At 54.2% G+C, this 12,878-nt stretch overlaps 1 protein-coding gene across 1 annotated transcript in view; it reads left to right on the top strand.

The window, feature by feature from the left end:
- Positions 1-12,863, top strand: part of ENG (endoglin) — a 31,396-nt gene extending 18,533 nt beyond the window's left edge. The window contains exons 4-15 of the mRNA XM_090274768.1: positions 2,978-3,140; positions 3,845-4,010; positions 4,324-4,444; positions 4,905-5,079; positions 5,337-5,479; positions 8,012-8,149; positions 8,628-8,666; positions 9,195-9,311; positions 9,606-9,857; positions 10,740-10,794; positions 11,832-11,933; positions 12,060-12,863. Coding sequence (XP_090130894.1) covers positions 2,978-3,140; positions 3,845-4,010; positions 4,324-4,444; positions 4,905-5,079; positions 5,337-5,479; positions 8,012-8,149; positions 8,628-8,666; positions 9,195-9,311; positions 9,606-9,857; positions 10,740-10,794; positions 11,832-11,933; positions 12,060-12,184 — 1,596 coding nt within the window. The 3' untranslated portion in view covers positions 12,185-12,863. The remainder of the gene's footprint in view (positions 1-2,977; positions 3,141-3,844; positions 4,011-4,323; positions 4,445-4,904; positions 5,080-5,336; positions 5,480-8,011; positions 8,150-8,627; positions 8,667-9,194; positions 9,312-9,605; positions 9,858-10,739; positions 10,795-11,831; positions 11,934-12,059) is intronic.
- Positions 12,864-12,878: the final 15 nt, after the last annotated feature.

The following is a 12,878-nucleotide window of genomic DNA, read 5'->3' as shown; positions in this document are numbered from 1 at the left end:
AGACCATGACTCTGAGGGCCAGGCTGGGTGAAGTTCCTCCTACCCTGTCCAGCCCTATAGCAACGCCCCAGCCCTTCCATCATGGGCTGGCTTCCTCACCCAGGTGCTCATCACTTTGCCCCCTTGTTAAAGTCCTGCTCCACTTGAGGTGGATCATTCTGTGGTGTCTTGCCTACTTACACCGCCACAGAGGCCCCCTTAGTGTCTAGCCTGAAACCCTTATGCTGCTTCAGCAACATGTCCTGGCTTTGGAGATGGAATGCAAAAGAACTCTGAGTCCCAGTTGCCAACAGCTTCCTTTGAATCCTTTGGCTTCAACAGACTACCTCCATCAGGAAGCCTTCCCTGCTTCCTTCACTCCAGCCCACCAGGGTGTCTCCTGAGGTATGGGCAGTGGGGACAGGGAGGTCCTGGGGCTACCCGAAGTCCATCCCTGTCCATCCAGAGGACCTGTCCTGCTTGTTCCTTTGTTTCTTATTAAATAATATCCTATATTTTCTTTTTTTAAGTATATGTTATTGATTATGCTGTTACAGTTGTTCCAATTTCTTTCCCCTTTGCTCCCCTCTGCCCAGTACCCCTTTCCCTCCAACAATCCCACCCACCTTAGTTCATGTCCAGGGGTCGTGCATATAAGTTCTTTGGCTTCACCCTTTCCTATATTATTCTTAACGTCCCCCTGTCTATTTTGTACTAACCGATTATGCTTCTCAGTCCCTGCACCATTTCCCCATTTCTCCCCCTTCCCCCTCCCAGCTGATAACCCTGCAGATGATTCCAACACCTATGATTCTATTCCTGTTCTGGTTGTTTCTTAGTTTGTTTTTGTTTTTATTTTTTAGATTCAGTTGTTGATTGTCGTGAGTTTGTTGTCATTTTAATGTTCATAGTGTTGATCTTCTTTTTCTTAAGTAAGTCCCTTTAACATTTCATGTAATAATGGCTTGGTGATGATGAGCTCCTTTAGCTTTACCTTGCCTGGGAAGCACTTTACCTGCCCTTCCATTCTAAATGAGAGCTTTGCTGGATAGAGTAATCTTGGTTGTAGGTCCTTGCTTTTCATCACTTTGAATACTTCTTCCCAGTCCCTTCTTGCCTGTAAAGTTTCTTTTGATAGATCAGCTGATAGTCTTATAGGCACCCCTTTGTAGGTAACTCTCTGCTTTTCTCTTGCTGCTTTTAAGATTCTCTCCTTTTCCTGAAAGTTTGGCATTTTAATTATGATGTGTCTTAGTGTGGTCCTCTTTGGGTCTAGCTTGTTTGGGACTCTCTGTGCTTCCTGGACTTGTATGTCTATTTCCTTTGCCAAATTTGGGAAGTTTTCCTTCATTATTTTTTTCACATAAGTTTTGATTTCTTGCTCTTCCTCTTCTCCTTCTTGCACCCCTATGATTTGGATGTTGGCACGTTTAAAGTTGTCCCAGAGGTTCCTAAGCCTCTCCTCATTTCCTTCAGTTCTTGTTTCCTCCTTCTGTACTGGTTGACTGTTTTTTTTCTTCCTTATCTTCCAAATAATTGATTTGAACCCTGGTTTCCTTCTCTTCACCATTGGTTTTGTGTGGATTTTTCTTCATTTCATTTAGCGTAGCCTTCACTTCTTCTCTCATGTGTCTGCCGTACTTTAGCATATCTGTCAAGTCTGTGAGCATCTTTATCGACAGTGTTTTGAACTCTTCATATGTTAGGTTGGCTACCTCCTCATCTGTTAGCTTGGCTATCTTCTCATTGCTTAGTTCTCCCACTGGAACCTTGATCCATTCTCTCTTTTGGGCCATAGTTCTGTCTCCTCATCTTGACAGACTCCTGTGTTTGTCTCCCTCTGTGTCTTAGGTAGAGCTGTCACACCTGTTATGTTTAGGGGGCAGAGCCTTAGGTATTTGTCAGTACAGGGCGACCTGTTTCACAATGTTGTGGGCTGTGTGGGGGGAAGGGGTCTGAGAGGGAACAATGTCACTTGCCCAGCACTTGCCTGTCTTCCAGGCACTTCTCCCACTTCTGTATGGGCCTGGTGCCTGGTTCCCTGGCCATCGTTCCCAGAGTGGGTGGGTCCGCAGATGTTCTAGGACCGTGGTGGCCCTGTAAACAAGCGGACTCTGCTGAGAGACCAGCAGTTTCTGCCTCCACCCCAACACCCACTGGTTTACATAGTCAGAAGCAATGAGGCAATGAGGCTTTATTGTCCCTGGCACTGGAACTGTGAGCTGTGGAGTTTGGTCGGGTGCTGGGAGTGCTCCCCAGGTGTCCCTTTCAACTTTATTTCTTCTTTATTTCTTTGTTTGCTGGACTTCCATGCAGTTTGATTTTCTGGAACTTCTGGTTGTCTCCAGTTTTGAGGTAGTTGTATTCCTTCTTAGTTGTGGAGGGAGACAGACACAGCATGTCTGTCTAGGACTCCGTCTTGGCCGGAAGTCCCCTATGTTTTCTGTTACCTCAAATATGCATCCATTTCTTCCTTACTCCCTTCCTCCTTTCCCATGTGCCAGGCCTCGGGATGAAGCTGACATGTCAGGATCCCGAGTGCTGGGCCTAGGACCCGGTGCAAAGTCAGACAAATACCCCTCAGCGCCTACTATGGGTTGAGCACCGCGTTGGGGTGGGCAAGGCAGACGGTTGTCCATCACAGATCCTTAGAGTGTGGGGGAAACAAATAGTCGCCACCTGATGTCGTAAGAGTGAGTTAAATTGAATATGACTGTGTGTGTGGGGGGGGTAGTGATTTTGCACAGGTGGACGAACATGGATGTGTGTCCATCCTGTACCTCAGGGGTGGAAGGGAGGCGGGGCCGATCTGGTTCTGGAGGGGGCCCTAGTCAGGGGGCTCTGGACTGACTGAAGATCTACCAGCCTCAGCATCCTCTGCCCTGGCTGCCTCTGCTCAGCCACCCAGCTGCCTCCCCAAATTGCCTCCTGACCTTCTGCATAGGGCAGGGGTCTCGGGCCCAGGAACAGCACCCTGAACCTCTGTGTGTCTCCCCAGGGCCCCAGAAACGTCTTCCAAGCATCCCCAGGAGGCAACAGTACACATCTGTCAGGAATCACCACCAAGAGCCAGATCCTGGACTGGGCAGGTACAAGAGGTGCCATCGCCTCTGTTGCTGAGCTGAGTGACCCCCAAAACATCGTCCTCCGTCTGGACCAAGGTCAGCTTCCCCAGCAGCCACTCTGGGCTCAGGACCAGAGGAATCTCAATTCCTCTGGGCCATTCCTCAGATGTGAACACTAAGTCTCCAAGAAGGGACGTAATTTGCTCCAGGTCACATACAGCAAGTTAATACTTTCTCGGGACAGTAATTACCTCTTCACCAAATATTAGTTTGAACCATGTGAAACTGCTACTTGTCAGTTTTTTGACCCAGAAGAACAGCACGTTCATGTTTTATTGTGCACCTACTATGTGCCAAGCCCTATGCTAGGCATTTGGGGGCTCTTTGGAGACAGACCCAGACCCTGCCCTTCTAAAGCTGACACTGTGGTGGGGAGATGACATAAACATGTGCACAGTTAAATAAATCACACGATTTCAGGTCATGGTAAGTGCTGCAAGGAAGATATAAATGGGGTGAGCTGCTGGAGGTCGCAGGGCTTCATGCCCAATAGGTGCCATGGTCATACCTTATGTGAACCCTGTGTTGACAGATGAGGGAACAGAGGCTGGGGGACTTGCCATGAATCACTCAGCAAGAAGTGGTGGAGGGGAGATTTGAACAGAGCTCCTCTCATGCCCCCCGCTTCTTGGCTGCTCCATGCTGCCTGCCCCACCTTTACAGTGGGTAAGGGTTGGTTGGCCTTTGTGTTAGGTGCCAGGCTGCTTGGGAAGGGGACTGAGGTGCACTTGTCTCCGCAGCCCCGAAGTCACCGCCCTCCTGCAGTCCCGAACCCCATAAGGACATGGGCCACATGCTCGAATGGCGGTCACGCGCTGAGGTCCTGGTTCGGGGCTGCCGCTTGGAAGGTGTGGCCGGCCACAAGGAGGCGTACATCGTGAGGGTCCTGCCCGGCCCTGAAGCCAGGTAAGGGTACCTGCTCTCGCCCCAGACCCCGCCCCGAGGGCGCCCTTAAGCCCCGCCCTGTCCAAGCCTCAGCCCCGCCCCTGACCAGGTAAGAGTTAGTAGCTCTCACCAATCTCTGCCCCCTCACCCCGCCCCAATGAGCCCAAAGCCCCGCCCATTTCCACTTGGCATTCGGCACACCCACATCCCACCCGGTAATAGCGCAGCCGAAGCTATCCAAACTCAGGCCTGTACCCCCGCAGCCAGTCCCCTTCGGGCCCTGCCCAGCCCAGCCTTCTCACCAGCGCTGACGTGGGGGTCTGTCTCCCCGCAGGCCTCAGACAGTGAATGTGAAGGTGGAGCTGAGCTGCATTTCGGGGATCGCTGTGCTCATCCTGCAGGGTCCACCCTACTTGTCCTGGCTCATCGACGCCAACCACAACGTGCAGATCTTGGTGAGTCTTGCTCCGTGACGCAGGCAGCCCCGCGTAGGCCTCCCAAGGCTCGTGGGAGAACCCAGATGCCCTGCACAAGCACCCCAGCGCTGCCTGAGCTTTTTACACGTAATGATGATACTTCTGGCCCCGCCTTTTTCCTCTGTTCGCTACCTATTCTTCCCTCTGACTGGCACCTAGCTGCCACGTCCTTCAAGAAGCTTTCCAGCATCCCTTAGAGAGGCCCTTAACCCAACACACAGGGTCAGGGAAAGTTCCTAGAGAAGCAAACCCCGTGCTGAACTGAAGGACAATCAGGAGCCAGGAGATGCGGGGAGGTGGCCCAGGCAGGAGAAACAGCTGGGGCAAAGGCGCGAGCAGCACTGGGGCCGGGCAGAACCCCGGCTGGGCTGGGGCGTCCCATCCAGGCCGTGTGCCTCCTGACTGTGGCTCCCTGCTCTGCCTCTCTCCCTGTCATTAGACCACGGGTAAATATTCCGTCAAGATCTTTCCAGAGAATAAGATCAGTGGCTTCACGCTCCCAGATACACGTGAAGGCCTGCTGGGGGAGGCCCGGAAGCTCAATGCCAGTGTGGTAGCGTCCTTTGCGGAGATCCCTCTGGCCAGTGCCATCTCTCTTCAGGCCAGCAGCTGTGGTGAGCACCCGGCCCCCTGCCCGTGCCCTCCTGCCTTCCCTTGTCCTTTCCTTGGATCACCACACAGTGGCCACACTGTAGTGAATGCCACTGAACAGCCGTGTGAGTTTGGCAGGTGGCATTGGCCTGTGGGAACCCCATTGTCCTCCTCTGCACCATGGGGACAGCGACAGTAGCTAGTGATAGATGTGCTTGGTGCCTAGTGCACAGCAAGCCCTCGGTGACTGTCCGCCTGGCCCCCCTCTGCTACCCCACAGGCAGTGGGCTGCAAACCTCACCCACACCTGTCCAGACCACCCCTCCCCAGGAGAGCTGCGATCAGAACCTCCTCATGACCCTGTTCCAGCCCAAGTGCACCAACGACACCATGACTCTGGAACTCAAGAAATATCTTATCATGGTAAGGGAACCCCTAACCCTCCGGCCTGGCTGACATGGGCAGCTGGTTCCTCCTCTAGCCTGAGAATCTTGGGTTCCTAACCCTGGCAGGGGAATGAATCGCATCCCTCTGCAAGCTTTGGGGGTTGAAAAAGGTCCCTCCCATGTGGTGAGAAGCAGGTGAGGTCTGACGCACTGAACCAGGTGTGCACACCACATGCTCAATAGGACTGGGCAGTTGTCATGATTCCTTCTAGATGCAGGCAGAGCTGGGCGCTCACTCAGCATACCCACACCATACGATTTCTGCCTGACTGAAGAACAAAGGGATTTATTATAAAAATAACACAGGTTTTCTTTTTTAATGTGGAAAATTTAGAAAAGAAGAAAATCTCAATCTCTACCCAAAGACAATTGTTATCATCATTTTGGTTTGTTTCCTTCTAGAATGTTCTCTCTGTGTATGCCTTAGATGGTGGGATTCAATGCACTTGATTGTCTCCGGCTATACTGCACTTAATGTATTATTAGAACTTTGATGTATGTACTTAGTATCACGTTTGATGATTTTATTTATTTTTAGAGAGAGGGGAAGGAAAGGAGAAAGAGAAGAAGAGAAACATCAATGTGTGGTCGCCTCTCGCGCACCCCCAACTGGGGACCTGGACCATAACCCACACATGCGCCCTGACTGGGAATCAAACCGGTGACCCTTTGGTTCGCAGGCTGGCACTCAGTCCACTGAGCCACACAAGCCAGGGCCTTTTCTTTTCTTTTTTTAAGAGAGAGGGGAAGAGAGGGAGAGAAACATCAGTGTATGAACTATACATCAATCTACTGCCTCTCGCACGCCCCCAACTGGGAACCTGGTGGCAACCCAGGCATGTGCCCTGACTGGAGAATCAGACCAGCGACCTTTTGGTTCATAGGCCATCACTCAATCCACTGAGCAACACCACCCAGGTCATGTCCTTCCTTCTTACTGAAATAATTTCTCCCGGCTTGCTGGAGCCTTGACAAATCATCCATGTTCTCAGGGATTTTTAGAACGACATTTAACTCTGTGGTTAAGTCCATGTGGGAGTTTTTTTGGGTGTGAGATATAGGGGCCTATATGAAGCCCCATTTGTTACCCAGCCCTAAGGGGCCTGGGTGAGTACATTGCCACCCATCAATCTTTGGAACTTCATACTGCACTGAAAAGAATGTGCTAGATCTATCAATGTAGGCACAAGAAGATGTATATGGTTTATTGTTCAGGAAGAAAACTAAGCCACAGCATGAAAGACAGACAGTATGACACCATTTGTTTAAAATATTTAAAAACTCCACACATTTCCTCTGCGTACATACATCTGTATGGAAGGAAACACAGAGCAAAGAGTCTGAAGAGATTCACCCCAAACACGGGGCATGCAGCCTCTCATCAGTTTATGAAAAGCAGTCAGTGTGCAGAGTTTGAATTCCGGGCCCACTGACCCTGGGGCTTCACCCAGGGTAGAGCAGTTTTTATTTGGTGGGCTCATGTCTCCTAAGGTGGCCTGGGTGGCTGGGGGCAGCATTCTGGAGGAGTAGACGTGAGTTAGCTGAACTCAAGTGGGACCTCCCACAGCCCACGCGTCTCTAAGATTCTGCAATTCTTTGATCCTAACAGTGTAACTGAGAAATTCTAAGATTTGATTATTCTAAAACAGGAGATGGCAAACTAGGGCTCACTGCCTGTTTTTACAAATACAGTTGCCACCAGGTCCCCAGTTGGGGGTGTGCGAGAGGCAGTAGCTTGTCCCTGACCAGTGCGGCTCAGTGGGTTGGGCATTGTTCCGCAAAGTGAAAGGTTGCTGGTTCGATTCCCGGTCAGGGCACATGCCTGGGTTGCAGGTTTGGTTCTGGATCAGGACGTGTGCGAGAGGCGACCAATCGATGTTTCTGCCACACATTGATGTTTCTCTCCCTTTCTTTCTCCCTTCCTTCCCCTCTCTCTAAAAAGAAATAAAAGGTTTTATTGGCACATAGCCCCATGCATACTTACATATTGTCTGTGGCTGCTTTAAGGCTATGAAGGCAAAGCTGGGTAATCACGACAGAGACCCCATGGTCTGCAAAGCCTCACGTAGCATTTACTACCTGGCGCTTTAAGGAAGTGTGCTGTCCACAGGCCCGGGAGTCTGTGCTTCTGAGATGGGATTACCCTGTTGAGGTCTGCGTGCCCCTGGGGCTGTGAGTGATGGTCGTAGGTAGGACTCAAATTAATTTTTAAAGTTTAACAGTTCCACATTTGCTTTAATGTATATTAGAAGAAAAACAATAATTAGTAAACCAAACTCATCCTGTCTCACGTTTTATTGCTTAAGACAAGGTTAAGTACCAAAGCGAGTCAAGTTCAGGAAAAGGGCTGTCATAAGTGGTGTAGGATGACGAGATCTCACGGAAGTGGAGAGGGGAGCAGAAGAATGGCAGTGACTCCTGGGTTACCGTCAGTCCTGGGCGCTGGGTAGTGACAGACAGGCCCCAGGGATCCTGGCGCCTCCTGACAGTGCCCCTCTCCCTGGCCTAGCCTTTGAAGTGCACCATCACCAGCCTGACCTTCTGGGACTCCAGCTGCCAGGCTGAGGACGCAGGCGACCAGTTTGTCTTACACAGCAGCTACTCCAACTGTGGCATGAAAGTGACAGAGAATGTGATCAATAATGAGGTAAGAGCTGGGGCAGGAAAGGTAACAACCTAGTTGGTGGCCCCCCTCGGGTGCCTGCTTGATCTTCCAGGCTGAGGGACTTCGGGGAGAGTGGGGAGTGAGTGGTGCCCAGCAGGAAGGCGATCAGGGTGGCCATGGCTGGCTCTGTCTCCCCATCGATCAACAGGGTGTCCTGGGCCCTGGCTGGTGTGGCTCAGTGGACTGAGCGCCAGCCTGCGGACCGAAGGGTTCCCGGTTCGATTCCCAGTCAGGGCACAGGCCTGGGTTGCAGACCAGGTCCCCAGTTGGGGGCGTAAGAGAGGCCACCAATCGCTGCTTCTTCCACACATCATTTCTCTCCCTCTTTTTTTCCCTCCCTTCCCCTTTCTCTAAAAATACATAAATAAAATCTTGGGGGTTGGGGGGAAGGGTGTATTAGGTGGAATACCCTCTGGTGTCATTTCTGGCTCCGACCAGCTCCTTGGCTTTATCCCTGCAGGTGATCATCAGCCTCCTGTCAAGCCCATCACCGACGCGGGTGAGATGGCCAGTCACCATGCTAACACATTTGGTTCAGGGTCCTGGGGTCCCCTTCTGGTTGGGAGGGAGCAGGCCTCCGGGAACTCAGACCCTGACCTGGCACGCTATGTGTCTTCAGAGTGGCCCAGCCTCCCCTTCTGTACCATGCGAACAGTACTATTGAGGGTTATGTTCTCAGCCTCTTGAGTGAGCAGCTTCTAGCACATATTGGCTGTGAGGCCTCGGGCAAATCACTGAAGCTCTCCGGGCCCCAAGGTCATGTCTGGGAGCAGCGGCACCAGAAAGGATCCCCTGTGGGGGTGCTCGTGGGCAGTCACTGCGAGCACACAGGGAAGGCACTTCACACTGGCCTGGTGCAGAATGAGCTCTTGATAAATATTAGTGTTTTTTGTTTTTATTTTTAATAAAGGTGAGGATGAGGGTCAGACACCTCCTCTGGACCATGCGCCCTGCTCCCACCCCTGCCTCTCACCTTTCTGGCCAGGCACCTCCCAGACTGACCAAGTCCCTCTCCTGTCTCCCACAGAAAAAAGTGCAGTGCATCAAGACAGAAAGCCTCTCCTTCCAGCTGGGCCTCTACCTCACCCCGCAGTTCCTCCAGGCCTCCAACACCATTGAGCTGGGGCAGCAGGGCTTTGTGCAGGTACTGGACTTGACCTCCCAGTACGGCCAGCTCCTGGGATTTCTCAGAACCTTTCTTCCCACCACTAGTACAGAGACGATGAGAACTTAACTTCCCAGAGGAAGGAGGGAGCCAGCATGATGCATGATGGAAGGTCACCTCCTCCTCCAGGCAGCCCATGATTGTCCCACAATTTGGGCTCAGGGGCAGAAACCCTAGAATGAATCTAGTTTATTTCACAAGAGCAGGCAGGGTGGAGGGTTGAATAACCGCCCATGCCTCATCCCCACCCCCACCCCCCGCCTCCCTATGTAGGTGAGCATGTTCCCATCAAACCCTGAGCTCGTGCTCACACTGGAGAGCTGCCAGCTGGATTTGGGGCCTGAGGCAGACACCGTGGAGCTCATCCAGAGCCAGGCAGCCAAGGGCAGCTGCGTGAGCCTGCTGTCTCCAAGCCCGCGTGGGGATATGCGCTTCAGCTTCCTCCTCCGTGGCTACATGGTGCCCACACCCAAGGCGGGCATTCTCAACTGCACCGTAGCCCTGAGTCTTGAGACTTGGTCTCAGGTGAGTGGGGCCTCAGCCAGGCCTAATGTCAAGGGTGGCTTTTGGGTCCAGGGGTTTCAGGAAGGGACATGACAGCCCAGGAGGATATGGGACCAGCTGGGGAAGGGCAGAGCCAGTTAGGTGTGTGGCTTCCGGCTATGAGGGGTCCTTTTTCTGCCACCCTACAGCCTCTGATGGCTTTGCTGTGTCTTGGACATTCGCAGGATATGTAGCTGCAGCTGTCCATCCGTCCATCCATCCATCCACCCACCCGCCATCCCACCCAGTCATTCATCCATAGTCCTTCCACATCCCAGTCATCGATCCACATACCTGTGAAGTATGATGGTCACTAGTGTGATCTCAGTACACAGGAGACCTCAGGGAAGAGGGTTCAGACAGGGGAGATGGCTTTCTGATTTCCTGCATTTACTAGTCACAGCGCTTCACCATCCAGTGGCCCTCCACTCTCAGGTCATCGCCAGACCCTTGCACACAGAAGGGTCTCTGGTTGTATGAACCTAGAGTAGCCTCTGGGGCCGCCCCTGGGCAGGCCCCCCGCCTCCAGCCACAGTAAGCCTGGCTTCTGAACCAACCTGGCTCACCTTTCCAAGTCATTCACAAGAGTAACAGATGCAGTGCAGAGTCTCCCACAGTCCTCGTGGGAGGAGGGGCCTCGGGAACTCACACAGACATTCCAGTAGCAGCCAAGGACTATCTCTCCAACACCCTTCCATAGCATGGGTCTCCCAGACTTGCTCAAGGGTCCCAGCTAGAAAGGGGTGGGATCAGATGCAGTGTCCCGGCCCTAGGGTGGGCCGTGACAGGATCACAGAGCCAGGGGGTACACCTAGAGGCTTCCTCTCAAAGGCTGCGGCCCACACTGCTCTCTTCCTCCCCCAGAAAATCCACAAGACTGTCACCATGAGTCTGAACATCGTCAGCCCTGGCATGTCTGGTGAGCTCTCTCCGGGTCCCTCTGGGGTTCCAGTGGCTGAAGTCAGAGTAGGGCACAACTGATGGCTCAGAGGGACTGGGGCCTCGGCCCACAGCAGGGAGGACCCTAGAGAGAGCAGCCCTGGGAGGAGGGCAGGACACGGGCTCCCCAGCAGCCTAGAGCAGCACCCACAGCTGCATCTCCCAGATGGGAGAGCCTTAGTTTATTAGCCCCACTGTGGGATGGGATTCCAGGCCTCTGGCTCTTCTGATCCCCAGGGTTGCTGGTTGACCTCATTAGGGGGATAGGGCCTCCAGAATCAGGCCTGGATGGGACAGAAGGCATCTCGGGGTATTGCTGGCCTCACCTCGAGGCCCCCCATGTGGAGGATGCCCCTTCAGCCCAGCACTCTCCAGCCTCTGATGGTTCCCTCTGGGCCCAGGCCCCCACCAGGCAGAGGTGGGGTTACCTGCCTCTTTGCCACCCAACCCTGGCCAGAAGGGAGCCCCCACTCCCAGCTCACAGCCAGGAGAGAAGGGCTAATAACGCTAAGGCATGGGTAGGAACTCGGGGCAGAGGGGCGGCTGCCTGGTCCACAGTGACACAGGAGTCAGGAGTGTGGATGGAATGAGGCTCGGCAGAACCCGAGAGCAGAGCTGAAGAGGCCTCAGAGGTGCTCTGCCATCCCCGCCATGGCGCCGGGCTCGGCGGGGTCAGGCCCTGACCCAAGGTCACACCATGAGGAGGGCCAGGCTGACTCCCAGGCACCAGTCACTTTTGCTCAGATTGTAGCATCCAGCCTCCCTAAGATGCATCTCCCTCGGCCTTGGGAGGCAGAGGCCCCGAAGGTCTGGCTCGGCCCTCCTGGCTGGTGGTCACAGCAACCACAGCTCAGTGCCAGGCATGGGTGTGGTGAACCCATTTGCTAGATGAGAAGACTGAGGTTCAGGGGGGTGAGGGCAGTGGGGGAGCTGGCCCACACCAGAGGAGGGAGCCAGGGCGGGGCCCGGGAAGCAGCAGCAGTGCTGACTGCCACTGTCCCTCCCTGGGCTGCACAGGCAAAACCCTGGTCCTGCCCACCGTGCTGGGCATCACCTTCGGCGCCTTCCTCATCGGGGCCCTGCTCACCGCCGCGCTCTGGTATATCTACTCGCACACACGTGAGTATCCCAGGCCCCCACCATGAGTGCTCAGGACCCCTTTGCCACCGCCTGGGGGAGCCCAGAGAAGCCTCTGGGGGAGTGGGGAGCCCTGGCCGGGGCCCTGACCTCCGCCCCTGCCCCCAGGTCCCCCCAGCAAGCGGGAGCCCGTGGTGGCGGTGGCTGCCCCGGCCTCCTCAGAGAGCAGTAGCACCAACCACAGCATCGGGAGCACCCAGAGCACCCCCTGCTCCACCAGCAGCATGGCGTAGTGCCCAGCCTGGAGCCCTGGGGGCCCCCCAGCCGGCCCTTGCCCAGCAGGAGAGACTGAGCAGCCACCAGCCGGGAACCACCGGTCAGGAACTCACCCCGGGACCCAGACCCTTCCACTCGACCAAGGACGGACCATGCCCTCTGCCTCTTTCTCAAAGGCCTGCTGCCAGCATGCGCTCCAGCTTGGAACGCCTTGGGGTCGCCCCATCCCACCCTGCAGAACCTCCAAACTCAGTGGGCCTGGGGTACGGCTGCCCAGGACTCCAGAGTGACAGAACACTGCCCTGTATGTCCACGTTGTTATAGAAACACAAGTCCCTGTTACTTTAACCTGGATTCAGCACTCAATGACCTGGGCTGGGCAGGAGGTGAGAACTCAAAACAGACTCTGCCCGGCCCACTCAGGCCAAACACGCCTCCACCATGGCCAGCCAAGAACCACCAGGATCGGATCCCAGCAGCACAGCTCTGGACTGGCACAACTTCGGGGTGGGAGGAACTGATGCCTGGGGATGCCCAGCCTGGGAACAGGGGAGCCTAGCTCCTTCCTGCAACTATCACATGGAGACCCCCTCCCTCCTAGCCCACCAGGAAGGCAGCGGATAGGAGTGGCCAGGCTGCCTGACCTGGGCCCACCCCTATATACTCACCACCAATAAATCAGACCATGGAACCAGTGCTAGGCTGGGAGAA

The sequence above is a fragment of the Furipterus horrens genome, unplaced genomic scaffold, assembly GCF_987537825.1.
Source record: "Furipterus horrens unplaced genomic scaffold, mFurHor1.1.pri manual_scaffold_4, whole genome shotgun sequence".
Lineage (NCBI taxonomy): Eukaryota > Metazoa > Chordata > Mammalia > Chiroptera > Furipteridae > Furipterus > Furipterus horrens.
This window is presented reverse-complemented; position numbering and strand designations above follow the sequence as displayed.